The 27,816-nt window shown below is 45.6% G+C and overlaps 1 protein-coding gene across 3 annotated transcripts in view; it reads right to left on the bottom strand.

Annotated features, from left to right (window-relative positions):
- LOC101838167 (dynamin binding protein) overlaps window positions 1-27,816 on the bottom strand; it is a 96,528-nt gene that overhangs the window by 14,922 nt on the left and 53,790 nt on the right. For 2 of the 3 annotated variants that reach the window (XM_005063559.4, XM_013115958.3), the window contains 7 exons: window positions 17,013-17,206; window positions 16,382-16,481; window positions 9,265-9,412; window positions 8,938-8,955; window positions 8,173-8,372; window positions 6,079-6,209; window positions 5,023-5,127 (listed from right to left, as the gene is read on the bottom strand). In XM_005063559.4, the coding sequence (XP_005063616.2) occupies window positions 5,023-5,127; window positions 6,079-6,209; window positions 8,173-8,372; window positions 8,938-8,955; window positions 9,265-9,412; window positions 16,382-16,481; window positions 17,013-17,206 (896 nt within the window). Of the gene's footprint in view, window positions 1-5,022; window positions 5,128-6,078; window positions 6,210-8,172; window positions 8,373-8,937; window positions 8,956-9,264; window positions 9,413-16,381; window positions 16,482-17,012; window positions 17,207-21,800; window positions 21,935-27,816 lie in introns of those variants that run through there. The other variant, XM_021234960.2, reaches the window with a different exon arrangement.

The following is a 27,816-nucleotide window of genomic DNA, read 5'->3' as shown; positions in this document are numbered from 1 at the left end:
GTACCTAATAGATATTTATAGAACATTTCAACCAAGCACAAAAGAATACACCTTCTTCTCGGCACTTCATGGAACTTTCTCCAGTTTGACCACATACTCGGACACAAAGCAAGTCTCAACAGCTGCAAGAAAATTGGAAAAAAACAAATACAAACCCCCGTGTCCTTTCTGACCACCATGGGTTAAAGCTGGATGTCAACAACAGAGACAGCAGAAAGCCCACAAACTCCTGGAAACTGAACAACTCACTGCTGAGTGAATCCTGGGCCAAGACAGCAACTTAGAAAGAAATCTAGAATTGAATGAAAATGAAAAGATAACACACACAATAAAAGAAGTGCTAAGAGGCAAATTCACAGCACTAAGTGCCTACATAAAGAAACTGAAGGATTCCCATGCTAGTAACTTAATAGCACCTCAGAAAGATCTAGAACAAAAAGAAGAAATCACACCCTAAACAAGTAGACAGCAGGGAACAATCAAACTCACAGCTGGAATTAATAAAACAGAAACAAACTAAGAGCAGTACAAAGGACAAATGAAACAAAGAGTTGGTGTCCTTGAGAAAATCAGTAAGACTGACATGCCCATATCTAAATTAACAAAAGTAGAAATGAAAACGGAGACACAACAGACACCAAGGAAATCTAGAGAATCCTAAGAATATACTTTAAAAACCTGTGCTCTACCAAACTGGAAAATCTAAAAGATATGGGTAATTTTCTTGATATATACCACTTACCAATGTTAAATCAAGACCAGATAAACAATTTAAGCAGACCTACAAGCCCCAGTCATTAAAAGGCTCCCAACCAAAAAAAAAAAGCCCAGGGCCAGATGGATTTAGTGCAGAATTCTACCAATTTTCAAAGAAGAGTTAAGCCAAGAGTTATGCCAAGACTTCTCATATTATTCCACAAAATAGAAACAGAAGAAGCACTGCCCAATCCATTTTGTGTGGCCACAGTTACCCAGATACCTAAACCTTAAACATAAAAACCTAATAACAAAAATTACAGACCAGTTTTCCTTAGGAACAGATGCAAAAATTCTCAACAAGATACTTGTAAACTGAATCCAAGAACACATCAAAAAGATCTTCCACCATGATTAAGTAGCTTTCATCCCAGAGATGCAAGGATGGAGCAACATATGTAAATCAGTAAGTGTAATCCACCATATAAACACACTGAAAGACAAAACCCATATGATCATCTCAGTATATATAGAAAAGGTCTTTGACAAAAATCCAACACCCCTTCATGATAAAAGTCCTGGGGAGATCAGGGATACATGGACACACTTAAACATAACAGAGGCAGTTTATAGCAAGCCAACAGCTAACACCAACTTAAATGGAGAGAAACTCAGAGCAATATTGCTTGAAATTAGGAACAAGACAAGGTTGCTCACTTTCTCCATACCCATTGTATGTTACTTGAGCAATAAGACAACTGAAGGAGATCAAGGGGATACAAATTGGAAAGAAGTCAAATTATCTTTATATGCAGATGACATGATAGTATACGTAAGTGACTCCAAAAAATTCACCAAGAAACCCCTACAACTGATAAACATTTTCAACAAAGTAGCAGGATACAAAATTAACTCATGAAAATCAGTAGCCCTCTTCTATACAAATGACAAATGTGCTAAGAAAGTTATCAGGGAAACAATACCCTTCACAACAGCCTCAGAAAATACTAACATCTTGGGGTAACTCTAACCAAGCAAGTGAAAGACTTGCACCTACATGGCAGCTCACCAATGCCTGTAATTCCAGCTCCAGGAGATCGGATACCTTCACACAGACATGCATACAGGCAAAATACCAATGCACATAAAAATAAAAATAAACCATTAGAAAAAGCCATCTTACCATTCTACAGATTCAATGCAATCCCCATTAAAATTCCAACACAATTCTTCACAGATCTTGAAATGACTATTTTCAGATAAAATCATCCTGAGTAATCAAAGAACTACTAGACGTGTCATCATCCTTGATTTCAAGTCATACCACAGAGCTATAGTAATAAAAACAGCACGGTACTGGTACAAAAACAGACACATTGGTCAATGGAATCCAACTGGAGAAAGCCCCAGACAGTAATCCACACACCTATGGACACCTAATTTTTTGATAAAGCCAGAAATACACACTGGGAAAAAGACAGTGTTTTCAACAAATGGTGCTGGTCTAACTGGATGTCAGCATGTAGAAGAATGCAAATAGATCTATATCTATCACCCTGCACAAAACTCAAGCCCAAGTGGAACCAAAGATGTCAACATAAATCCGGATACACTGAATCTGACAGAAGAGAAAGTGGGGGATATGGCACAGGACAAGAGTGTCTGAACTGAACACCATTAGCACAGGCACTAATATCAGTAATTAATAAATGTGAAACTTTAAAGTGTCTACATAGCAAAGGACACCATCATTGGACAAAGTGGCAGCCTACAGAATGGAAAAGATTTTTACTAGCTCCACAGCTGGTAGAGAGCTAATATTCAAAATATATAAAGAACACACACACACACACACACACAAAAAACTGGACATCAAAAAAACAAATAACCCTTAAAAAAAAACTCAATTTAAAAATGGGCTGCAGATCTAAACAGAGAATTTTCCAAAGAGGAAACTCAAATGGCTGAGAAACATATAAAGAAATGTTCAACATTCTTAGTCACCGGGGAAATGCAATTTAAAACTACTTTGAGATTCCATCTTACACTAGTCAGAATGGCTAACGGTCAGTAACTCAAGTGACAGCTCACACTGGTGAGGACATGGAGCTAGGGGAACAGCCTCCGTTGTTGGTGTGAGTGCAAACTCACACAGCTGTTATGGAGATCAGAGTGCAGTTCATCAGAAAGATGGGAGTCCATCCAGATACACCACTCTTGGGCATATACCCAAAGGATGCTTCATCCTTCTACAGAGACGCGTGCACAACCACGTTCATTGCTTTTCTATTCATAACAGTCAGAAACTGGGAATAACCTAGACATCCACCAATGGATGAATGGACAAAAAATGTGGTATATTTACACGATGGAATATTACTGTGCTGTTTTAAAAAAAACGAAATCAAAGTATGAACAGGTAAATGGGTGGAACTAGAAAAAAAAATCATCCCAAGTGAAGAACTAGAAAAAAAAATCATCCTGAGTGAGGTAACCCAGACCCAGAAAGACAAATATTTGCTAATATCTGGATTTTAGCTGTTAAGTTAGATAAGCAAGCTACAAAGGTAGAACCACAGAGGTTAGGTGTGCAGTAAGGGACTCGGGGGAGGGACACATCGTCCTAGGAAGGGGAAACAGAATGGTTACGGATAGACTGAGGTGGCAGCAGTGGGGGGGGGGGCAGACGGACAGGGGATGGGCTGGAACAAGATCAACAAGGAGGGGGAGGGGGTAAGGGACGGACAGCTAAAAGTAAGGGCTGTTTGAGGGTTCACACAGAAACCAAACACAGTAGAAGCTTCCTAAATGATGTGCATATAATGAAGGTAGTGATCTGAATGAAATCACCAAGTAACAGGGGAAACTCATCACGCTTCAGTACTAGGAATGGGTTATAGCTAATCAAGTTGTTGGCCAAAGGGGTGCCATGGGAACCCCCAAACAACACACGTTGTTGCAAAGACTCTCCACAAATTGATGATGAGACCTTATCGTTGAAAATAATACTTATACAACTCATTGAACATGGAGGAGTCAGGCTGCAACCTGACTACAGCCTTCACTTCTACTGGCCAGTGTTCTTTGTACTGGAAAGCACTCTGCACACTACGACACATAAACACCTTCTCAGCTACAAACCCTTCAATCTACACGTGCCCTCCCTGAAAGATACCCCAGCGCAGTGGTGGCACACAGCTTATGGGAGTAACCAAGCAATACCAGATTTGATCTAAGGCCCACTCCATGAGACAGCTGATGCTGCTCGGTGGCCAAGATCATCAGAGCAGATAGCCCAGGGATCTAGGGGGACATCAAATACTACTGTTCTACAAAAGGAAGCCAGCAATAAAATAACTCCTGATGACACTCTGCTGTCCTCATAGATCAGTGGCGTGCCCAGCCATCGTCAGAGACGCTTCCTCCTGCAGCAGATGCCAACAGACTCACAGCCAGATGACATGCAGAGTGAGAAACCTCAGATCACTCAGCCCTAAACCTCATGTCACCATCAAATCCCTCCCCTCAGGGCTCAGGGAACACTGAGGAAGAGGACTTGGGAGGTATAAGAGCCAGAGGGGATGAAGGGACACCGAGGAAACAAACCTTCTAAACAAACACAGCAGACTGACACTTGTGGACTCACAGACACTGAGGCAGCATGCCAAGGCCCTGCATGGGTCTAGAGAAGTGGACACAAGCCCCCATATTCCCAACTGATGACTACCTACAAATGAAAAATGAATTTTCTCCAAGGGCACCTCACTGGAGAAACAAACTACACTTAGGGGTAGGCCACATGCCCAGCAGTAGATGGCCAACGGCAAAGAAACAAAATGGTATCTATGGGTTCCTAGTCTTATAATGTCACGTCAGAGCTTTATTATTATTATTATTTATTTTAGGTTTTATATTTATTTATTTTTAAGTCCTACAGATTTTGTGATTTATGGAATTCCTGATTGTGGTAACAAATATTTCTCTGTTTCTTTTACCTTTTCTTTCTGTTTGTTTTATCCTATTCCGATTAGCCTATTTTTGTTTCATCTTACTATATTTTATTATTATTTCTTAGATGACTGTTTCCTAAGGAGAGACAGAAAGAGGGTGGACCAGATGGGCGGGAAGGTGAGGAGGAACTGGGGAGTGAAGAGTGTAGAAACCATAATCAAAATATGCTTGTCAGTAAAAGAAAAGAGATAAAGTGCGTATCTTCTAAAATGTAGAAGAGTGGTCATCCCGTCCAGATCACTTTTGTTAAATAGCGCGCTGTGAGCGGGTCTGAGGAGGAAGAGGGACCCTGGCTGCAGCCCTGTTGACACTCACCCGGATGTGCTGGAGGTAGAGGGACAGGTCTCGGATAAAAGATTTAATCAGTCTCTCCTGCATCCGGAAGTTCTTTTCTGTCTCTTCAAATACTTCATCTTTCAGCTGTTCATAAAGGAGTGTTTTTAGAAATTTTGGACTTTCTCTCAGTAGACCTTATTGGCAAGAATATCTTAGAAACATCTTTCACCAAAAAGTGTAAACTTGTTGTTTCCTTAATCACATCAAACTGAGTTGGATGCCTGCCTCTATGACTCTGAATTCTGAAACACAGTGGACCTGCCTAATTCCAAACACACACACACACCTGCCTACTTCCAAACTCTCTCTCTCTCTCTCACACCCACCGGATGCTGCCTCTCTAACTCTAAATTCTAAAACACGTGTGGACCTGCCTACCCTGCCTACTTCCAAACTGACTTCCCACTGTGTCCCGGTTGGACTGCTGTCCTCTCTACTCCTGGGAGCATGCTCCAGCCCTGCAGCCCCTCCCCTGCTTCCTCCTCATTGAGGCTCGGATGAACTTAGATGAAGAAGTGTGCTTTCACTGAACTCCTGTTTAAGTACGTCAGTGTTCTGACACAGTGAGTGACATGTGGAGAGTGAGTCCCTCCTGGAGTATCTTTTCCACCCGTTACCATCTGTACATGGCGTACAGAATGAAGTCTGGAGACTTCCAGGTCTGCAACTGCCCAACTGTAGTTCAAATTGCTCAGTCTCCTACTTTCATGTTCCCCGCTTCATAGCACACGGCCTCCTTCTATGATCTCTTAAATCCCTTTGAGCTTATGCGTCTGCACTGTGGATCAGGTTCTCCAAACAGACTCTCAGTGTCTTAGAGGCCTGAAGACCACAGTAACAATTATGGGCTGATCAGCTGGCCTCCTAAATTTGCCTCTGTGCACATTATAAACAGTAGCTGCAGGGACCTATCTCCACTAACTGGCAAAGCCAGAGGAGGCACTAAGAAGGGGCCTGTGCCAACCCATGCCAGCAGCTGTCCCCAGGGCTCTGCAGAGCTGTCAGACGTGCTGGGCCAGCAAGCCTGGGGCTCACCTGAGGAGCGAAGCCAGTGAGGTGTTTCAGGTGGCTGCTGACCCGGTTGGACTTCTTGATGATGGAGTGGATGTTCAGCTTGGAGATCTTCTCCATGAGGCTGTCTTCATCACCTTTGCGGTACTTAAGCACTAGGATGCAAGCCAAGGACACTGGTCAAAAACGCCCCTCTCAGGGTGAGCTCAACGGGCCTACCAGCCCAGAAACAGAGGTTTCTCTAAAAATGACCATAAAATGAAATTAACCCAAACAGGAATGATGGGTAAGTCCTGTGTATATGTCAATAAAGCACAGTTGGCCAATAGAGAAGCAAGATAGGTGGGACTAGGAGTCCAGGAGGACTCTGGGTAGGAGAAACACAGGGAGTCACGATGTAGCTGCCATAGGGATAAGAAGTCCAGACCCATTCTCCGGTAAGAGAAATACTTAGATTAACAATTATGGGGTAATTACTTAAGTCAGAGATAGCCAGTAAGAAACAATCAAGGCCAACAGCTTCATAATTAATACAGCGTCTTGTGTGTTATTTGGGGATTATAATGTGGCAGAGCCCAGGCGACTGGTGGGGAAAAACCGAAGTGGCTGGCAAGGAAAAGGCTTCTCTCTACACAGGAATGAGTACTTGTCTTTGATAACTTATAACTGAGCAGCCAACATCTTAGTCCAAAGAACCAGTCTAGACAGGGGTGTGGCTGCCAGGTAGAAAGAGACTGGCAGCCAGGGAAAGGGTGGGGATAGGAGGGAAGGTAGCAGAGGTGTAAGGCTGGGGACCAGGGACATCTGTGAGTTCGATGCTCAGGTCTGTCGCTAATCAAGGATCAGCTTTATAAAAGCCGTTTTATCTCTTCGGGCTTAGTATTTTTGAGCCATGTACTGTTAGTATATGATGGTTGAGCATACAAAGGAGATATTTACATACAATGGTCTCACATAGGGAAGCCGCTGTATCGTACTTTAGGCAGAGTTGCAGAGAGGTCTGGAGACTACAGTTGGTGGGCATGGTGGAGGTGGGGCGGTAGAAGACTCCTAGTCCCACCTATCTTGCTTCCCTATTGGCCAACAGTGCTTTATTGACATATACATCACATCAGGAGGCTGACCCTACAGGAAGGGCTCTAACGGCAGAGAGCACCTAAAGCCACCGCAGGCAAAGGCAGCGAGTGGGATTCTCATGTAAGCCGCTCTAACTCCAGCACAGTGCACAAAAGAGCAGGGAGAAGGCGGAGACGTCTACGCCACCGACCCTGCCCCCTGACTCAGTGCAGTCACCATGCCACGCCTGTAGAGTGCTCAGTAAAAGCTGTGACAGAAAGAAACAGTTCAGCTCATCCTATGAGGGAACGAGTGGGCATCCCAGTCAGATGACTGCACAGGGCTGGGAGGGAGATGAGGGCTCCTATCAGAGAGAAGGTCACTGGGCACAGATGGTAACAAGAGTCTGAGGGGAGGGAGTGGCTGGGGGTTTTTTAAGACAAAAAGCCTGAATTTAGTAGGTAGCGTGAAACTTGAATTAAATGAGATGGAAAATGACCTACGCAGGTGTTGAGAAGGCTTGCTTTAGAGGACCTGGCAGGACAGTGTGTGATGAAGAACCCCGCCCCCACCCACATCACCACGGCCCAGTCCAGTGTTCCCAGCCCTCCTAAGGCTGCCACCCTTTAATACAGTTCTTCACGCTGTGGTGACCCCAGCCATAAAACTATTTCATTTCTACCACATAACTGCAATGCTGCTAGTGTTATCAACCATAATGTAAATGTCTGATATGCAGGATATCTAACATTCGACCCACAGGTTGAGAATCAGCGGTCTAGTCCTCCTGCAGGGGCATTGTCTGCCCCACTGCTTACTGCTTAATCATCCCTTCCTTGTTCCCAACTGTCTAGAGGGGTGCTCTTACCATCGCCTTGTCTTATCAGACCGCAGCTGCCCCGCATTCCATCACGGTTTGCTCCTCCTGGCCCCATCACACCTAGCCCCCCCCCCCCCCAACTCTTGGGAAGTAATTCTTTAGAGAAAACCTTTCTCCGAGGGCGGGGCTGGCAGGGGCTGGCAGCCTAGAAAGCTCCTTCACAGTGACTGGGCCTTTCTCACCTAGATCCTTCCGACGCTTGTACTCATTAATGTTGACGTTGATCTCCTTGACGGCAAGCACTGCATTAGTTAAAGGCACTTTATCCGGGTGGGACTCTGGGGTAGAGTTCAGCAACTCCATTAGTAGCAGCGGGTAACGCATTATTCTCTGCACGGGCTTGATGAGGAAGGAGCCCAGGTTGATATAGTTGGTGCATCCCCTGTAAAAGAAAGCAAAACGGACTCCATTCAACTGCCAATGCTGGATATCGTCTGCTATCCCTAAAGACAGTTGGGACTTCAACTCCGAATTCTGTTTTCATTTATTCGACAGGCACAGTCCTAAACCACAGAGTGATGGCCATGCTCTGAGATATGCGATGTAAGTGACTATATTGTACTAATTCCACAAAACGTACTATACACAGTGAGACAGCCAGGACGCCCCAAGGGAATATGCACTTCGGGGACCACTGGCACCATACGGCGGCTAACCACTGAGTGAAAGGTGCTATATGGTGCATGGCGGCATTACCGGGCACCTGAAAATTACTAAGCACTGCTATAGGTGCTTAACAGCAACCAAAAGATACCCTTGCCGTAGTGGAAGGAAACAAGCGCTAAGCAAACGAATAAATAAAGTGGCATTTGGTGGTAAGTGCTATGAAAAATCATGACAAAGCATGTCTAGATTTCTGTCTATAAAGACATGGAAGCAGCCTTCTAAGGGCTGGAAGAATCCACTGAACAAATGGCGTGTGTACCAGGAGAGGGGAGGGGACTTACCATTCGTTGTACAGGCTCCTACAGGGCGGAAGCAGGAGGGAAAAAAAGAGTGTATTAGAGACGGCATTGATCTTCTCACTATTCCCACAAGTCCACTCAGCAGATAAAAGCCACGGGACAGAAGGAAACCATGGATGCCAAGCGATACCATCAGGAAGTCACTTAGATTTCCATGACATAATGGAAAGGAGTGAGATACAACACAGGACACATGATAATGAGTCACTTAAGGGTAAAACAAGGTTGGCAGGTAGATACTGAAAGCATGGGGACATCTAAAAGGCAGCGTGAGAGCAACAGCAGGGGCGGGCCCATCAAATCTCCTACTTCAGATCGGCCAAGGAGGCCTGCAGGTGTTTCTGGATCTTCTCATCCTTCTCGTAGATTTCTAGCAGTGAAATGGCTTCATCGTGGTTCTGGCAGTAAACCCTATATGTTCCCTCAAGTTCATCCCGTTGTTCAAGAAACACAGGTCCTTTGGAGCATACACAAACACACACTAATGTCAGGACTATCCTTAGCATCCTAAATCAAAAGCATATCAACTATTATTATGGCCATGCAAGTTCACCTGATAATAAGACATATCCATCAAATTAATAACACTCCTGTAACACTAAATTAGAAATCGTTTATGCCACAATTGAGAGAGCTATGTCACCCATGTATTTATTTTTCAGAACATGTATTTACACATTCTGAAAACACTCTCCAAGTGGTCATGTGATTAGGTCACGTGGCCCTTTGCTCTATACTGTCCAGGAACATCTGCACAAGGTTAAAAAAAATTCCTCCATAGCATAAAGGTATACAAATGCAATTTACTATACTATTTTAAATATCTATTACTAAAAGCTTCAACCTGCAATATATGTTTTTGTTCTTTTATCCTTAAACTTTGTTTGTTTGTTTAAAGGTTTATTATTTATTCTTATACAGTGCTGCACGTATGCCTGCACACCAGAAGAGGGCACCAGATCTCACTATAGATAGTTGTGAGCCACCATGTGGTTGCTGGGAATTGAACTTAAGACCTCTGGAAGAGCAGCCAGTGATCTTAACCTTTGAGCCATCTCTCCAGCCCCTATTTTGGTTTTTTGAGACAGGGTCTCCCTATGTAACAGTTCTGGCTATCCTGGAACTGGTTTTGTAGACCAGGCTGGCCTCAAAGTCACAGAGAAAAGCCTGCTTCTGCCTCTGAAGTGCTGGGATTAAAGGTGTGAGCCACCACTGCATTATTACTTTTTAAAATTTTTAGTTCTTAAGTGTTTGGCTGCATGAATGTATATGCACCATGTGTGTGTCTGGTGCCGTGGAGGCCAGAAGAGGGAATCAGATGCCTTGAAAGTGGAGTTATAGAGAGTTGTGAGTCATCATGTGGGTGCTGGGAATCAAACCCAGGTCCTGTATGTAAGGAAGCAAGTGCTTGCTACCCCAGCCATCACTCCAGGCCCTCGAGTGTGCTTGCTCATCGATGGGGGAGGGGCAGCAATGAGCTTGGCCCCCTCTACATGTCCACTCTATGACAGAGCATTTATGTCTGCTTGAGTAGGACTGAGACTCAAGATAAATGAAACAGTCTAAGATGAAATGAACAGATGTGGCAGTTAGTGACAAATCACGGGTTACTGTTTTCCCTGTAGTCACACTGCAGGCAAATGTTACAGTTCAGCCAGAAATCAGTAACTGTAAATAAAGAGGTGAGGTTTCTTTTCTATCCAGGTTCACAGACTCTGGGAAGTCTATTCATAGGCTAGGTGGTCTACCCAGTGATTTTTTTTATTTTATTTATGTGTGTGGGCACGTTGTGGTAGTCACAGAGGACAGAAGACGGCATCAGAGCCCCGGATGCTGGCATGACAAGCACTTGTGAAACACTTAGCAGGAACCCTAACTGTGATGATGCCATTTCTCCCACCCACAGGCTTCTTTCGGAGCAGCTGACTCAACTCTCTGCATTAGTAAAAGAATTCTTCCTCTTTACTTCATTCCTTCTAGCTGTGTAATTTATTAATAGCTTCACAAGGCTTTAATTTCCCTCTCTTGGCCTCAAAGACCCTCCCCTCATCAGATGCTCAGTTTCTTTCCGTTGGCTTCCTCCTGAAGACACGGGCTTGAGGGCAGCTTGAGGGCTGGCCTTGAGGCTCTCCCAGCTCCCTCCCATGTCACTGCTAGCTTCCCCTGACCCTCCTCCCGAGGCTGACCTTCTGCCTGGATCTGAGCCTTTCCCTCTCTAAGGCCAGACTACTGTCCCACAACTGCCTTCAGCGAGAATGAAAGGAAGAACTGAAAACAAACACTGTCTGTGTTTACTGTAGCGTATTAAGGTGGGGCCGTGGTTATTGTAATTCCTCACTCTGTTGTTGTTCTAATGTACACACTCTGAGAGACAGTGTAGCTCAGAGATCCACTCAAACACCTTGTAGGGCCAACACCTATCACTTAAAAGTGTGACTCTTGTCATGGTGTCCCTTATTTCCTGGATATTTTGTGTTAGTGCAAATCAAAACAACTCTGAGACACCATCTCACTTCTGTCAGAATGGCTAAAATCAAAAACACCAATGACACTCTATGCTGGAGAAGATGTGGAGAAAGGGGAACACTTCCCCATTTTTGATGGGACTGCAAACTTGTACGGCCACTTTGGAAATCACTATGGCAGTTTCTCAGGAAAATGGGTATCAGTCTAGCTCAAGATCCAGCAATTCCACTCTTGGGCATCTACCCAAAGGATGCACATTCATACAACAAGGACATATGCTCAACTATATTCACAGCAGCGTTGTTTGTAATAGCCAGACCTGGAAGCAATCTAGATGCCCCTCAACTGTAGAATGGATGGAGAAAATGTGGTACATTTACACAATGGAGTATTACTCAGCAGAAAAAAAACAAAAACAAAAACAATGGAATCTTGAAATTCACAGGCAAATGGATGGAACTGGAAGAAACCATCCTGTGTGAGGTAACCCAGACACAGAATCACATATGGATATTAGACATAGAACAAAGGATTACCAGCCTACAATCCACACCTCCAGAGAAACTAGGAAACAAGGAGGACCCTAAGAGAGAAACACATGATCCCCCAAAGAAGGGGGAAGAGACAAGATCTCCTGGGAAAACTGGGAACATGGGGGGAGTGGGGAAGGAGGTAGGAAAAAGAGAAGGGGAGAATAAGAGGAGGAAGGAGGACATGAGGGATCAGGAAGACTGAGTCGGGGGAAGAATAGAGGAGAACAAGAAAAGAGACACCATAATAGAGGGAGCCAGTACAGGGTTAGGAGAAATCTGGCACTAGGGAACTGTTCAAAGATTCACAAAGATGACCCCAACTAAGAATCTACGCAGTAGTGGAGAGACTACCTTTGATGCCCTTCTGTTATAATGAGATCTATGACTACCTTAATTGCCATCCTAGAGCCTTCATCCAGTAGCTGATGGAAGCAGAAGCAGACACCCACAGCTAAACACTGAGCCATACTCCTGGAATCCAATTGTTGAGAGGGAGGGAGGATGAGCAAAGCAGTCAAGACCATGCTGGAGACACCCACAGAAACAGCTGACCTGATCTAATGAGAGCACAGGTGTAGGAGGAAGTCTATGCCGCCATTAAACATGTGACTTACTAAGTCTATGCCGCCATTAAACATGTGACTTACTAGAGGCGCATACAGATGAGGTAATAAAAGGGCGGTTTACCACACCGCTAACCACACCCACTTTAGGCAGGACTAAAGACGTATACGGCTGGACGTAAAGACGTATACGTATGTAGGCGGAACTACGTCACTAGCCAGGCCCACTTTTGGGCATGGCTAGGGGGCGTTACGGGGGAAGGCATAAAAGACAGCGCACAGGAAGTCTCGCTCTCTTTTCCTGGAGTTCGGCTTCCGGTCCAGTCGCTAGCTGAGATCTGCTGGGCTTCTCTGGGTTTGGTAACTTGTGAGTAATTTTCTACATAAAATACTTAGCGTTACTTTCAGTAATTGTGTGTCGCGTATCGTTACAGCGTCCGTTGAAGCCAACACACAGGGACCCCAGTCATTAAGCTGGGAAACCAGCATTGGACCGAAACAAGCCCTCTGAATGTGGGTGCCGGTTAGAGGCCTGGGCAGTGTATGGGACCTCTAACAGTGGAGCAGTATTTATCCCTAGTGCACAAATGGACTTTGGGAGCTCATTCTCTGTAGAGGGATACTATTTCAGCTAAGATACACAGAGGGTCTAGGCCCTCCCCCCAAATGATGTGACAGACTTTGATGAGCTCCTATGGAAGGCCTCACTATCCTTGGGGAATGGGTGAAGAGTAGATTGGGGGAGTCAGTAGGAGGCATGGAAGGATGGGAGGGAGAGGGAATTGGGTGGGGGTTGATATGCAAAATAAGATTGTTTCTAAATAAAAAAATTATAAAAATAATTTTAAAAAAAAGAGAGGGAAAAAAAGAGTATGACATCTTGAACTGGAAAGTTCTAGGAGACAAAAACTACCTCAGCCCAGAAGCAACTGTCACAAACTTTAGGGCAAAGCTCCCCTTGCAAGAACTCCTTAAACGTCCCAGTTCACAAGGGACACCTCACTGTCCTCACCTGAGGACCCAGGAAGGGGCGAGCACTCCACACTCTGAGATGCTACTTGTATGGGGACCCTCTTGATCATGTGGCCATCTGAGTTCTACTGTGTCTGCCCACCGTCACCACAAGCTCTCACTACCCATCATCTAAGAGAGCTGCCCCTCAAGCCCCAAACCCCAGCTGGTACCCAGGCATCTTTTGTTATGGAATATCCCTTTATACCAGGCAAAGATGTGTTCCTGTGATTAGTTTCATAAAGAGCTGTGTGGCCAATAGCTAGGCAGAAAGAGGTTAGGTGGGGTTTCTGGGGACAGAGAGGACTTCGGGAGGAAGAAAGGCAGCGAGATACAGAGAAAGCAGGACATTCAGGAGGAGAGGTAAAAGCTACAAGATTAATAGAAACGGGTTAACATAAGTTATAAGAGCTAGTCGGGAACAAGCCTAAGCTAACATGGAGCTTTCATAATTAATAAGAAGTCTGTGTTGTTATCTGAGAGCTGGCTGGCAGGACAGACAAAGACTCGTTACAACCTATGGCGTAAATGGGAGCAGAGGGGGACGTCACTCTGGTGAGGCAAGGACCACCTGAGGGCCCAAACATAACACATAAAGGAACAAAGTGGGAGAAGAATGAGTAATTAATCCTCCCTAGATGTCAGCTAAATGTCTCATTCTTTTTCCTATTTCAAATAATCACCTGCAGGTACTCCAAATGCATGCAAGTTCTTACACACACTGGCCTTCATGTCTTATTACTGAATCCAAGCTGGGTTACCACAACTCCAGCATGTGTTCTCTCCTCACCTCCCTAACAGCAAGGTCCCCAGCTTTCTGTCCCCTCAACAGCACTAAGCTAGCATACAATGTATTCTGTATAACTGAGCTTAACTGTGTGAGCCCGAATGACCAAAACCTGAGGTTGACTTATGAGCCACATGACCTCGGGTAAACTTCCTTCTTACTGTTCTCATGTGTAAAAATGGTTAGGACGCCTAAACCTCTGAGATCCAGCCAGGCTGCCTCACCTCATGGCCTGTCCCCGCCCTAAGAAGGGCAGGCCCTGTCTCTACTTTGATGACAGCCTTAGGAAGTCAGGTAAACGCAGCAGTACAACGCCACTCTTTCTAGCAGACAGTTTAGGCACAGGCATGGCAACTACCACCAGACAACGGCAAAGGGAAACCAGATGGGGTTCTGGAAAGGTCTGTAATTAAAATGTCACTCTTCTCTGTTTGGAATGAGGTCTCACTATGTAGTTCTGGCTGGTCTGGAACTCACTATGTAGACCAGGCTGGCCCAAAACCTGATTCAATGCTCCTGCTTGTGCTTCCAAGTGCTAGGACTGCAGGGTACTCCATCCCCAGCTAAAATGACACTCTTAAAATGATAGAGGGGCCCCTTGCTAGATGTTGTTGAGTTCAATGGGACAGCTCAAATGTGAAGGGCTTATATGTGTTTCTATTAAAACAGCAACATTATAGTATATCCCCTCTCATGACATCCCAGCAGAGTATGGCATAAGGGATGGAGGGACCCTTCTGAGACCCTCCTGTCCCAGATTTCCTGGCTCCCTTTGATGGTGCTGGACTCATCCATTATGAGGAGAGTCCACAGAGAGGCTCTGTGACAAGGCATGGAGCCTGAGACCCAAGACAGCAGGTCAGGCCAACAGCCCAGCGCCAACGCCAGCGCCAACGCCAGGAGAACCCTAAGCTAGAGCTGCCCGTCTTAGCCCCTTCCAGTCCCCACCCACCGAACCTAAAGGTGTAGTTTACTGATTAAAGTTGCTAAGTGTCCACTTATATGGGGCAAAGGTAATGGATAAGTCTCCTTGGGTATAAGAATCAGATGAAGCCGGGCGTTGGTGGCGCACGCCTTTAATCCCAGCACTCGGGAGGCAGAGGCAGGCAGATCTCTGTGAGTTCGAGGCCGGGCTGGACCGATAGCCTCCTAAACAATACAGAGAAACCCTGTCTTGTAAAAACAAAAAAACAAACAAACAAAAAAAAGAATCAGATGAAGTTTCTTTGAATATTTTTTTATAATTTCCACAAAAAGACTTAAAATTTTGAGACAGGATTTCTCATGTAGCCCAGGCTGGCCTTCAACTTGCTATGGAGCTGAGAATGATCTTGAACTTCTGATCTTCCTGTCACCACTATTGCTATCCTGACATTATGACTCCCCGGCCCCTGACACCTGACAGGGTACACACACGGGCATTCAGGCAGATACTTAGACAGCTCAAAGGGCCCTGAGTTGCATGGCTACGTCATGTATTAGGTGGCTGCATAAGGATCTACGAATGTGCAAGCTTCCCCTTTTAAGTGAGCGCCTCCCACCTGCCCCCCTCCCCTTCCATCTCTGTTCCCAGTTGGCCAACACCTACCCCTCCCTTTGCTCCCTTTCCCCAATAACAACAACTACCACCTGCGCAGGACATCCTAGCAACAAATGCACTGTAAATCACCAATAGAACACATAACATAGAACTGGAGTAAATGCTTCAATAAATAAATAAGTAGATAAGCTAGTGCTATAGCATATTCTGATGTTAATAAATAAGTAGATAAGCTAGTGCTATAGCATATTCCGATGTTTTCTGTTCATCTTATTGAAATGGTGAATGTGCTCCTCTAAGTTGATCTCCTGACTCTCCAGCCTGAAGACCATCCTATCTATGACACCCAAAACTTCGACTGCTAAGACACTAACCGCATCAAGGCAGACTGAAGGAAGAGAGAAAGCAGGGCCCACACGACCTCAGCACCGTGTCAAATGTCATTCCCCTTGTACACCACCTGGTCATTGAAGGGCTCCCTCCCCAACCACACCCGCGCCGGAAACAGCTGCTGGTGAGCTCATACCTACAGCATCGCTGATTTCCAAGGCTGCCAGCAACTGCTTTGAGACTTTAACCACCGTCTGCATATTTCCAAAAAGCCCCTCGAAGTCAACGTTGGGTACCTGAGCAAGAGAAGCAGAGCATCAAGATGCAGGGAAATGAAAAACATCACTCGGTGTTCTCCAAAGTCGCCTGCTTCACTCACTGCCGCCCAGAACGGGGGCATCCGGCACCATCTATGGCATCATCCTTTGTTCCTACCTAAGGTGGGCTCTAGCTCCAGAGTGTGCCCCTTGGGCTCATGGGTGTTAAAGGCCTGTGGGGTTACCAGGAGGTGGGTCTTTCAGCAGGTGGTGACTACCTGGAGGAAGTTAGGTCACTGAGGAGGGAGCTGAGGCCCCGCCCCTTCTCACTCTGCTTCCTGGGTACCAGAGGGAGCAGCTCCTGCTTACTCCCTGCGTTTGTTCTAAGCACAGTCCCTGCCGCGACTGCTGCTTCGCTCAAAAGCAATGGCGCCAGCCAACCGCGGGCTAAACCCTGAAACTGTGTGCCTCCCTCACCACTGAGCCACTCGGTCTGATGTCACAGCCTTGTCCCATCCCAGCACCTCAGGCCTAAAGGACCACACTGTCAGGCTGCCGCCCATCTCCCACCTGTGCCTGCTGCAGGGGCACCATGACCCGCTCGATGCACATCTCCAGATCCCGGATGTAGTCTTTTTCCGTCTGCACAAGTTCAGCCACAACCTTGGCTCTCTTCTCCAGCATCCTCTGCTCAGGCTTTTCAGGGGACACAGACCCCGAGGGGGCGGCCAGGGACGAAGACTGGGAAGAGAGGAGCGTCATGTCTGGAAGGGAAAGGAGGACCCATTAGCGGCTGTATGAGAGGACACTCCAGCACTTAGAATCAGGAAGCAGCATTCCTGGAGGGGCAGAGCTCTCCGGATTGAGGGCCACCAGGAGAGCTGATCAAACATCCTCGGTAAACACTGATGGGGAGCTCTGCCAGCATCTCTGCAGGGAATCCTCCCAACTGTGCAGGCTCCTTTTCACTCTGGTCCCCAAAGCTAAGAGGACAATTCACTATCTACTGGCCAGCCGTATCAAGAACTAATTGTATTAACCAGATATAAGCCTGTTCATAACCTCTGCAGCAAAAATGCCAAGCTGGGAAATGAGGACATCGATACAGCACATTATGAATATTAATATGGGGCTGCCAAACTGGAGTTCATTCCCTGGGACCCACGTGGTACAAGGGAGAGACCTGACTCCCTCTGATGGCACATGCACACCACACACATGCACGCACAAAACAGATCAATAAATAATTATGAAAAATTACAAGCAAAAAGGTAATTAAAAAAGAAATATTACAAGGAACACATAACCATGACAACTTGGAAATAGAAAGAAGCCTACTTGAGATGTGAGAACCTATTGGGGATTTACATCAGCATATGTATGTAAGGGTTGCCTCCCTGGCCAAACCATAACCGAGACTCACAGTGGGTTGGTTACTTCACACTGGTCCTAAAAGACAGGTATAGAATATTATAGACATTAAGTTCCTTAACCAAATTTCACTTTTAAAAGTCCTTCCCGGTGTGGTGATGCACGCCAGTAATCCCCACACTCCAGAGACAAAGCCGTCCTGTCAGAAAGTCCCAGTCCACCCAGGGCTGTCCATAGGGAGACCTCTTCTGAAGAAGAAAATCAACCCTTGTCCTTACCCCTTACAATTCCTGTTACTTGGATGCACAGGGTAGCTCTCTTGAATAAACCCAGGAAGCACTGGCTCATTTAAACACACAGATAAAAGTAAACATCGAAGAAATGCAACAGTGAAGCAGTCTCTTGCAGAGTTTTCCCTTAAATCCAAAAGCCTATTTAAAAATCACAAATTTGCGAAGTATAGAGTCTGCGCACAACTCAAAACAACAGAGACAGTGTTCATTCTGCTGGTCTTTCAGCACTCAATTCTTCAAAACTCTTTTCTGCAGCCCCTAATCCTAAGGAGTTAGGAATGCCAGTGTTTACAGATGGGGGCGGGAGTCAGCTAGCACTGCAAAGCAAGGAGGTCCTGGGGGAGGGGGAGATGCTCACAAAGACAGGGAGCCAGGGAGGGGCAGCCGGTTCAGTACCAACACTAAGTCAGCACACCATCGCATTGTAATCCCCTGAATCAAGCAAGAGCCAGGAGCCCTCAGCCCTAACACACACGAGGAGGAAGAGGAGAGAGCTCTCTCTCAGCAGATGTCAAATGACAGAGACCACACACACACACACACACACACACACACACACACACACACACACACACACACACACACAGCGTCGTTTTCAGATGCAGGGCTCTAACTCCAGCCTGCTCTAAATAGAGAATTCCAGGCCAGCAGGGCTACAGAGTGAGACCCTGTCTCAAAAACTAACAAAAATCAAATCAGTACATAATGCTGGTGATGATGGTAAGGTTGAGATGATCGGAATATGTGCATAGTTTTCAATTAATTATTAAACACTACGTGTCAATTACAAAAATAAAAAAAAGTGACTGTACAGTGGAGAAAGGACATCCTGACCCTCAAAGTCAAGGTCATCAGCAAGGGGCAACAAATGCCGCATGCCTAGAAACATATCTGGAAACATAATACACCCTTTTTGTAGTATTCTAGTCTCAAATGTTGGTTTTGAATGAATCTTGGGGAAACATCAAACCCAAATTGAGGCTTCCTATTCTTCAAAATGTCATTGTCTTGGAAAACAAACTTGGAGAAAGTCCTCAAACATAACGGGCTGGCCCTTCTATGCTGGCTCCAAACACACCATCAGGGCATCTGCGGGGGCTGGAGAGCAGCTTCAGATTACAGAAATGACTGTATCAATGTAAAATTCCTGCAGTACTGAATCCTGTAAGGTCACACAAGAAATACCCACGCTCACTAAGCTGATAGTTCCCTCTACACAACAGAACACACAGAAGCCAACTAGGGGCTACACGTGCAATAAACTCTCAGACGACTGAGAAAGGAGAGAAAGGCAGCAAGCAAGGAAGAAAGAAAGAGAGAAAGAAAGAAAGAAAGAAAGAAAGAAAGAAAGAAAGACAGACATTCACAGGGAGTTCCTGCTACCATGGCAATTTTCGATAAATTGAACATTATCCAAAGCACAGTTTAAAACAACAGCTAACATCTTTCCTGAACTTTCTTTTTGGCACGATGAGTGGCAGCATCTCAGGCATCCTCCTCATTGTATCACAGCACTAAAGCATCATTGAGGAATCAGTTATGTCACACCTACAGCTCATTTACTGCTGTGCTAGGAATGGAGCCCAGGGCCCGGCATGGGGGTTACAAAAACGCTTCTTTACCCCTAATCTGGGAAGAAAACCTTTTTAATGGAATTGTTTAAGTTCCCCTTGTGGCCTTACTCGGTGGTACTTGTCTATAATGCCACTTTGGAGGAGGCAGAAGGATCCTGAGTTCAAGGTCATCCACAGCTACATCATGAGTTCTAAGCCACATGAGACCCTATCTCAAAAAGGAAACAAACAAAAAACTGTGATTTCAACATGATTTTTTGTTTTGTGTTTTGAGGCAGGGTTTCTCTGTACAGCCCTACCTGTCTTGGAACTTGCTCTATAGACCAGATTGGCCTAGAATGCACAGAGATCCACCTGCCTCTGCCTCCCAGTGCTGGAATTAAAGGCATGCACCACCACCCAACTTCAAAGTGACTGTTTCTTAATTCCAACTATCTTAGATCTTGCTAGTGGCAAACTGACAAGAGAAACTCATTTATGCAAGACCAAAAACAAAAATCCAAAAGGGGGGAAATATTTACTAACTCCAGCCACATGTGAGTTATAGCCCCAAACTCACTTCATATGCTAGATCTTTAAAGTGTGCCATAGCTCTTATTCCTACTAAACAGATTAAAACCCTAAGACTTGGAAGGCCGATGGACTCGCCAAAGGTTCTGTGCAAACAGCAGCTCTGGAGGGACAGCCTCAAAAGATTAAATCCCAAATCTGAGCATTTATCCAGCACTGCTGGACTCCGTGAAGGCCACGCTGCTTCACGTCTGTAGCTGGTCTTCTGGGAATCAAAGGTCTATTAGTGATAGTGACTGGAAGGACAAAGCACAGGCAAGCTCTTACTCAACCAGAAGCCAGCAACCCATGCAAGAGACTGGGGTTTTATTTATACTAAAAGTGAGGAAAATGTATCCTAACCATCTTTTTTTTTTTATTTCAATAATGGCAATGACACATTTTTTTCTCCAAACTTTCAGAATGCAGTTTTTCCTTTTCTTTCTTTCTTTCTTTCTTTTTTTTTTTTTTTTTGGCAGACAGGCTCTTGGCTACTCAAAACAAAACACCACCACCACTACCATCAACAACAACAACAACAACAAAAAACCCAAACCTCCTATTTAATAAGATAAAAGAAAGGCCCTCTGTAGGGTACTGTTTGCAAATCTGCAGTTTCCTGGGTACCACTCCTGAGAATCTGACTCAGCAAATCTCGGTGGGCCCCAGGAATCTGCATTCTAACAAATCCCCAAGTGTTCCTGAAGCCATTAGTGACCTTCTTGCTCCACTGACCACTCTCCAGACAAAAATGTCTGGTCTGAAATCACTCCAAATGTAAAACTGATTCCATTAACCCACATACCTGTTTAAAAGAAAGTTTGCTATATCATTTTATAGGATTGGAAGTATCACTCGGGGGGGTAGAGCTTGGGCCTAGGATGCCGGTGGGGGGTGGGGGAGTCGGGAGTGGGGGGGTTCAGAGTTGGTCCTCATACCACACAATGAGCAAACAAAGTTTAGTATTTGGAAAACCAAGTGAGAAACGACTTCGCCTTCAACTTGCGGTGACCGGCTCTGAATCTTACCCTGAGAGCCCTACAAAAGTTCACCTCTGGGCAAATTCCTCATTTGTAAAGAACACCTGTTTGGCTGAGCCCTTGGGGGAATTAAACACGATAATTCAACAAAAGGTAGTCCTTTTCCCACGGTGGGTGAGAGACACTGCCCTCAGCGGCAGACAAGAGTGGGGTCCATAAGTTAGAAAAATGCCCTGTGCATTAGTTCAAAAACCCTATTTTCCTAAAAGAACAAAATCTGGAGATGAGCAACCACACCGAGGAAAAGGCATCAGTCTACCAACCTGTGCGGACCAGCGGACGCTTTCTTCTTACAGGGGTTAAGGAATGGGGCTGATTGCACGAATTTAGTGATTTAAAACAAAACAAAGTATTTGTAGGGGCTGGGGCCGTTGTCGCCCCACTTTCTGTCTTCTCCCGAAACTAAGACCAGTTACCCCAGATTCATTTCCACTGGCGGGTAGACCCATAGCTGTGTCAGATGCAAAGCCAGGCCCGGTTCCCGCCCCAGGTCCCACGCCGCGCACTTTGCACCCGCGGCTCCCATCATACCTGCAGCCCCAGGTCCTGGGCGACAGTGAGCAAGGATCAGCAAAGGAGCCGAACTTTCCCAGAGCCTAGAAAGCCCCTGGGCCCCCTAGGGCCCGCGAGTAGGGCTGGCCCATCCCCCAGCTTTACGAATTTCCCTCTGAATCATCCAAAGCACGCAGGCAACGCCACGGGGCTGGCGGTAAAGGATGGAGCTGGACTGCATCCCGGCTGGACCAAGCAACCGCGCTTGAGCCCAACTCTTTCCTCTCAGTCCTAAACCCCTCGAAATTTCACTTCAGGGCACTATTAGCTGTTGTCTTTTCAGCCACTTGCTAAACTTCGTTTGGGGAGGCTGTCCCTTACCCGGGGTGAAGTGGGCAGCATTGTCTTGCTTGGGCGATGCCCTCATTTTGCCCTGGTCTTGCCAACTACACTCAGCCCTTCTGTAGGTTCTACCCTCAGAAAACCAAGAGGGTAGAACCTACCCAAGGGGGGGGGGGCGGGCGCAGGTTCAGGGTAGTCAGAATCCAGAACCAGGAGTGAGTGGCATCTGGACTCTCTTCACATATTGCAAACATTTGACACTTCAAAGCAAGCTAGGGAGAAAAAACCTTCAATGTGTCATTCTGTAAATGAACAAAGAGAAAGAAAAAAAAGGGGGGGAGAACAAAAGGAAAACTTGGAAACATTGGTATATATTTCTAAATGCACACGTATAAAATGTAAGCGAGCAGAGAAAGTTCTGGAAGGGAACACACTAATTTAATTTCACCATTGAGTAAGCCTCAGGGACGCTGAGATCAAAGGGGATTTGAATGCAATTGGCACTTTTAAATTTTTGCTGAGTGCTGGGAATGGAACCCAGGGCTTTGCACACTAGCTACACACTACACCTCCGAGTTACAGTCTGCTCCCAGTTTTTGCTGTGACAAAAGAGCATCATGAATTTTTAAGAAAAAGATGTGACATCCCAAGATACTCTGTAGAAGTGAAACTGTAAGACATCCTGGACTCTGCCTTCCCACAACTGAAAAGCATCTGCCTCCAGAGGCGCAGGGTGAGCGTTCCTTGCTTCCCTCCACCATCAGAAGGTGCACCTTTGAGTTTCTTAATTTATTTAAACAAATATTTATAAGGCACTTTGGCTATGCGGCAAACATTGCTTCAGGGGCTCTTAACAACCTTGCTGTCACCTTTGTTTTACTAACGATGGTTGAGTAGAGACTTGGGTGGTGCTTTCCCTGCCAATTGGGACCTAGATGCCACTTTTGGATTTTGGTAGCCATCTGGGATGGTGAAGGAGGACAGTTTTAAAGTACAGTTCTACACGGTCTTTGCAGCCCCAGGTCAGCCATCATAACTGCATAGTGATCATCTGGTACAAAGGCTGTATTCAAATGACCGTCTACTAAACCCACTAAGTACAAAGCAAATTATAAAGCCATCAGATAAAATCTGGCTCTTATCACACACAGTGAATACTCAGTGACATTCCAGAGATTAGGGCCGAAATGACGCAGGAGAAGCCTTTCATTTTAAAAACCGAAAGACCAACAAAGACATGGACAGTAGATAAAACTTATAAATTTTCTACATTTCTTACTTTAATAAGGTATTTTATTTGTGTGTTTATAGAAGTATGAGGAATTGAATCCAGGACCTCAAACTCTGCCTCTGAACTAAACAATACCCCCAAAAGATCTTGTAATTCAAAGGTTCACTTGTAGGAATTTGTTGTGTAAACAATTGGACAAGTGCACATACATGTACGAGCCCAGATTTAAGCAGTTAAAACCCCTTGTTGCTCTTGCACAGGACCCAGATTCTGTTCCCAGCGCTCACAGGGTGCCTGACAACCTTCTGTAAACCCAGTTCCAGAGGGGCTCTGACGCCCTCTTCTGGCCTCTGTGGGCACTGCATGCATGTGATGCAGAGACATACATTTTTGTTTTACTAAAGAAAAAATAAAGCTTAGAAATCATCTAAACAGAAACAACCAAATGTTCCTTCAAAGCAGGCCATGTAAATAAATGATGCCATGTCCATATAACAGAAACTATTATAGCCATTAAGATTTATGTAGGGGGCTGGAGAGATGACTCAGGTTAAGAACACTGGCTGCTCTTCCAGAGGTCCTGAGTTCAATTCCCAGCAACCACATGGTGGCTCACAACCACCTAAAATAGGATCTGACACCCTCTTTTGGTGTGCAACACTCCTACACATAAAATATAAATAAGATTTTTTAAAAAGATTATGTAGGGATGGGATGTGGCCTTGAGTTTGATCACCATAACTCCATAAAAACAGGCATGGCGATATAGTCGGACTTTCTTTGGACTGCCAGCTCCCAAATAATGACATGGAGCCTTCTTTTTAATTGTGAAAGCTTGGCTTTAGCTTAGGCTCGTTCTCAAGCAGCCCTTACAACTGAAATTAACCCATTTATATCAATCTATGTTCTGTCATGTGACTCATTACCTGTCCTCAGTACTGAACATCCCTCTGGGTCTGACTGCCGAATTCCCCCGGGCCTCAGTCTCCTCCCAGAGTTGCTATCTCTGCCCAGAATCCCTGCCTATCCTCTCCTGCCTAGCTACTGGCCATTTAACCAACTAGAAGGTGCCTTAGGCAGGTGTGGAAGGACAGAGACACAGCTTTACGCAGATGATCAAACATCCCCAACACAGTGGTACAGAGCTACGAATTCCAACTCTCAGTAGGCAGAGGATGGAGCATCAGACGTTCACGTCATCTTCGGCTACACAGTGGATCTGAAGCAGGCCTGGGACACATGAGACTTTATTTCAAAAGGAGAGGTGTGGGGATTTACATGTATAGATACCTATGTACTGATATGCAATTATATTTAATGTGTGTTGTTGAAAACAATCAGCACACGAAGCAGCTTATGAAAGAACTGTCGTTTTGTTTAAGAAGGAAAGTCTTTGGTTGTAGAAGATTCTTATTTATCTGCATGTGTGTGTTTCTGTTGGTCTGCAGGTTCACAATGTGCATGTGAGCAAGCATACAGAGACCAGAACCTCAGGGGTTGCAGATGGCTGTGAACCACACAGTGTGGGTGCTGGGAACCAAACTCGGGTCCCTTGTGCTCTTAACCACTGAGCCATCCCACCCGCTCCCAGGAAAGGTACACATATTTGGGAAGTGTGGAAATTGTGGCTTTTGATATGTGTGTACTGTCCATATCAAACACAAGAAAACTGTGAGGGGGGGAATGGGTATTTGCTGTAACAGAGAGTATTCATCTTCCAGTGACTTTGCAAGTCTATTCGATTAACACCCTGAGATCTCTTTCCTGACCTAACAATCGCTTGAAACTGATGAGGAAACAGGCAATGAAACACTGCTGAAATGGCACCTGGTAAGAGTGAAGAGATCCGCAGTGCAAAGCCAGGGCAGCCATCGCAGTGGCTTCCTTAACTGTGTAGACATTGTTAGTCTGTGCAGCAAACCCCCAGAAGCAGTCTCCAGTCTGCTCATCCTCCCCCAGGCCTGCCAGGAGGAATCACAAAGCCTGGTTTTCCGTTTTCCCATGCCACTGGCCCAGCCTGCCTGCCCAGCCCCCACCTTTCCCTAAGGCAGCCTCTTCACTTCTGTCTGGACGCACTTTCTCCTTTCTGTGAAACTCTCAGGCTGGCCCACTTCTGCAGGGTTCATGGGAAACTGTTTAGGCTGCTGAACTTCAGTGCTAATCCATTCCATCTCAGGATCCTAAATCCAACGGCATCGGGACAAACTTCCCGCGACCTTTGCTCAGGGATGTCTGCCTTGGCCTTTGGTGTGGTGTGTGTGGGGAATTCCTGCTGGGACAGATTCTTCCTACAGGCTAGCAGCCACCTCCCCCTCCCTCTTTGTTCTCTAGGCTCCTCATCCAGGTTCCTGTCCAGAATCCAGCGCCCGATCCTTAAATCTGCAGTTTATTCCCCCGAAGAATGCAGGGGGCACCATGCACCAAATAAACATAAACCCTTCAGACTGAGCTGCTGCTGTCACTGTTTAGTCTTTAGGTAGGAGTGAAATAAGACAGCAAAGGTAGACAATCCATTTGAAATGTATTATCACTGCTTAATAAGGAGATTTGGAGGAGGGTGGAAAGATGGCTCCAATAAGAGACAGGGCGCACACTGCTCATCCTCAGAACTCCAGTTCAGTGTCCAGCATGCACTTCTGGTAACTCAGGGCACCTTGAAACTCTAGCTCCAAGGGATCAGACACACTCTTGACCTCTGCTGGTACTGTGGTCATGAGCACAAGCCCACACACTAATGCATACAATAAAAAAATATAAACAAGCTGAGTAGTGGGGGCGCACGCCTTAAATCCCAGCACCAGGGTGGCAGAGGCAGGCGGATCTCTGGGAGTTGGAGGCCAGCCTGGTCTACAGAGTGAGTTCCATGATAGCCAGGGCTGTTACACAGAGAAACCCCATCTCCAAAAACCAAATATACATACACACACAAAATCTTTTTTAAAGATAATTTTTGTGTCAGCCAATAAAATGTTTTCTTTCATTTTGTTGTTTTTGTTTGCTATTTTGTTTGAACAAGTCTCATGTAACCTAGGCTGGCCATGAATTTACTAAGTTGCTGAGACTGGCTTTGAACTCCTTATCCTCTTGCTATTACCTCCCAAGTGCTGGGATTACAGGCCTGTGGTACTTTGCCCAGTTAGACAAATTTTTCATGAAAAATCCTGTTATGTGGCCTGTACTGGCCTGGAACTCATAACATTCTCTTTGCTTGACCCTCAGGGCTTTGCCTGGCTTCTGGCTGTTTTCTATACTACTTGGTGAAATTCCTTCAGTTTCTACTAGGTGACCTGCTTTCTGTTCTTTCCACTTGGTCTCATAAATGTCTATCCCATGGTAGGGATATCCAGGAAAGGGAGTTTAAAGTCACTAGTCACATCACAGCCTCTGGTCACATCACAGCCTCTGGTCACATCACATCACAGCCACAATCAGGAAACAGAGGCGATGAACACATTTTACATTATAACCTGCTCTTGAGACTATGGAAGCAAGTGGTGGAAAGTTATGGCTAAAGAGGAATGTGTGTGTGTAGGCTGACTCAGCGGCTCAGTGGGTAAAGCATTTGTGACACAAGCCTGAAGCCCGAGTTTGATCCCAGACTCCACAAAGAGGTGGCTGGAAGGAACCAACCCCACAAAGTTGTTCTATGACCTCCACATGCCACCCCAACAGTAAATTTAAAACATTATAAAGATTATTAACCTTTAAAAAAGAGTGTTATATTTGAGTGTTGAGTTGGCTGTGATGTTTATTGGTGTTAATCATGAACTTGACAGAATATTCTTTGCTGGGAGACAGACCTCTGGGCATGGACATCTTAATTACATCCATTGATGTGGGAAGACCCATCTTAATTGTGGGTAGGACCGTTCCCTGGGCTGGAAATTCTACAGGACATAAAACGCCAAACGTGAGCTGAGCAGAGCCTGCGTGCATCACCCTCCCCTTCCGACTAAGGACACAATGCAACTGACTTTCTACTTCTAATGCTCCTGCTGCCTTGATTTCCCTGTGCGGACAGCTCGGTGCCTTGAATTATGACCTAGAATAACCTTTCCTTCCTGCAGTGGTTTTCTCGGTGTATTTTACCCCAGTAACGGTGAAAGCATCTCACGATCCCCATAACAAATGCCACACCACAGCCTTTCTGTGCCCTACCTACTGCCAAAGGTGCATCTCTCCACCCCCACACACCCTTCCTGCTTCTCTGTGTGTGACATGGGCTCTGCCCCTCTGTTTGCACCCCCTCTGACTTCTTAGTGCTTCTCTCTCTTCTACGTTTGTTTGTCCAGAATGAATCCACCATCTCTGTCTGCTCTGATTGCCTCGGACGTTTGTCAGTTTTTCTGTGAGCTCACCTCACTTGAAAATTGAGTAGTTTGAATTTACGTGTTTTTTAAAAATGTGGTCCACATTTTACTTAGCATGTGTTAATGTAAATTTATAAAATGTGCATGTATATATATGTGTGTGTATATTCAC

Source organism: Mesocricetus auratus, unplaced genomic scaffold, assembly GCF_017639785.1.
Source record: "Mesocricetus auratus isolate SY011 unplaced genomic scaffold, BCM_Maur_2.0 Super-Scaffold_4256, whole genome shotgun sequence".
Taxonomy (NCBI): domain Eukaryota; kingdom Metazoa; phylum Chordata; class Mammalia; order Rodentia; family Cricetidae; genus Mesocricetus; species Mesocricetus auratus.
Note: the sequence above shows the minus strand (reverse complement) of the source record. Positions and strands in the feature narration are given on the sequence as shown.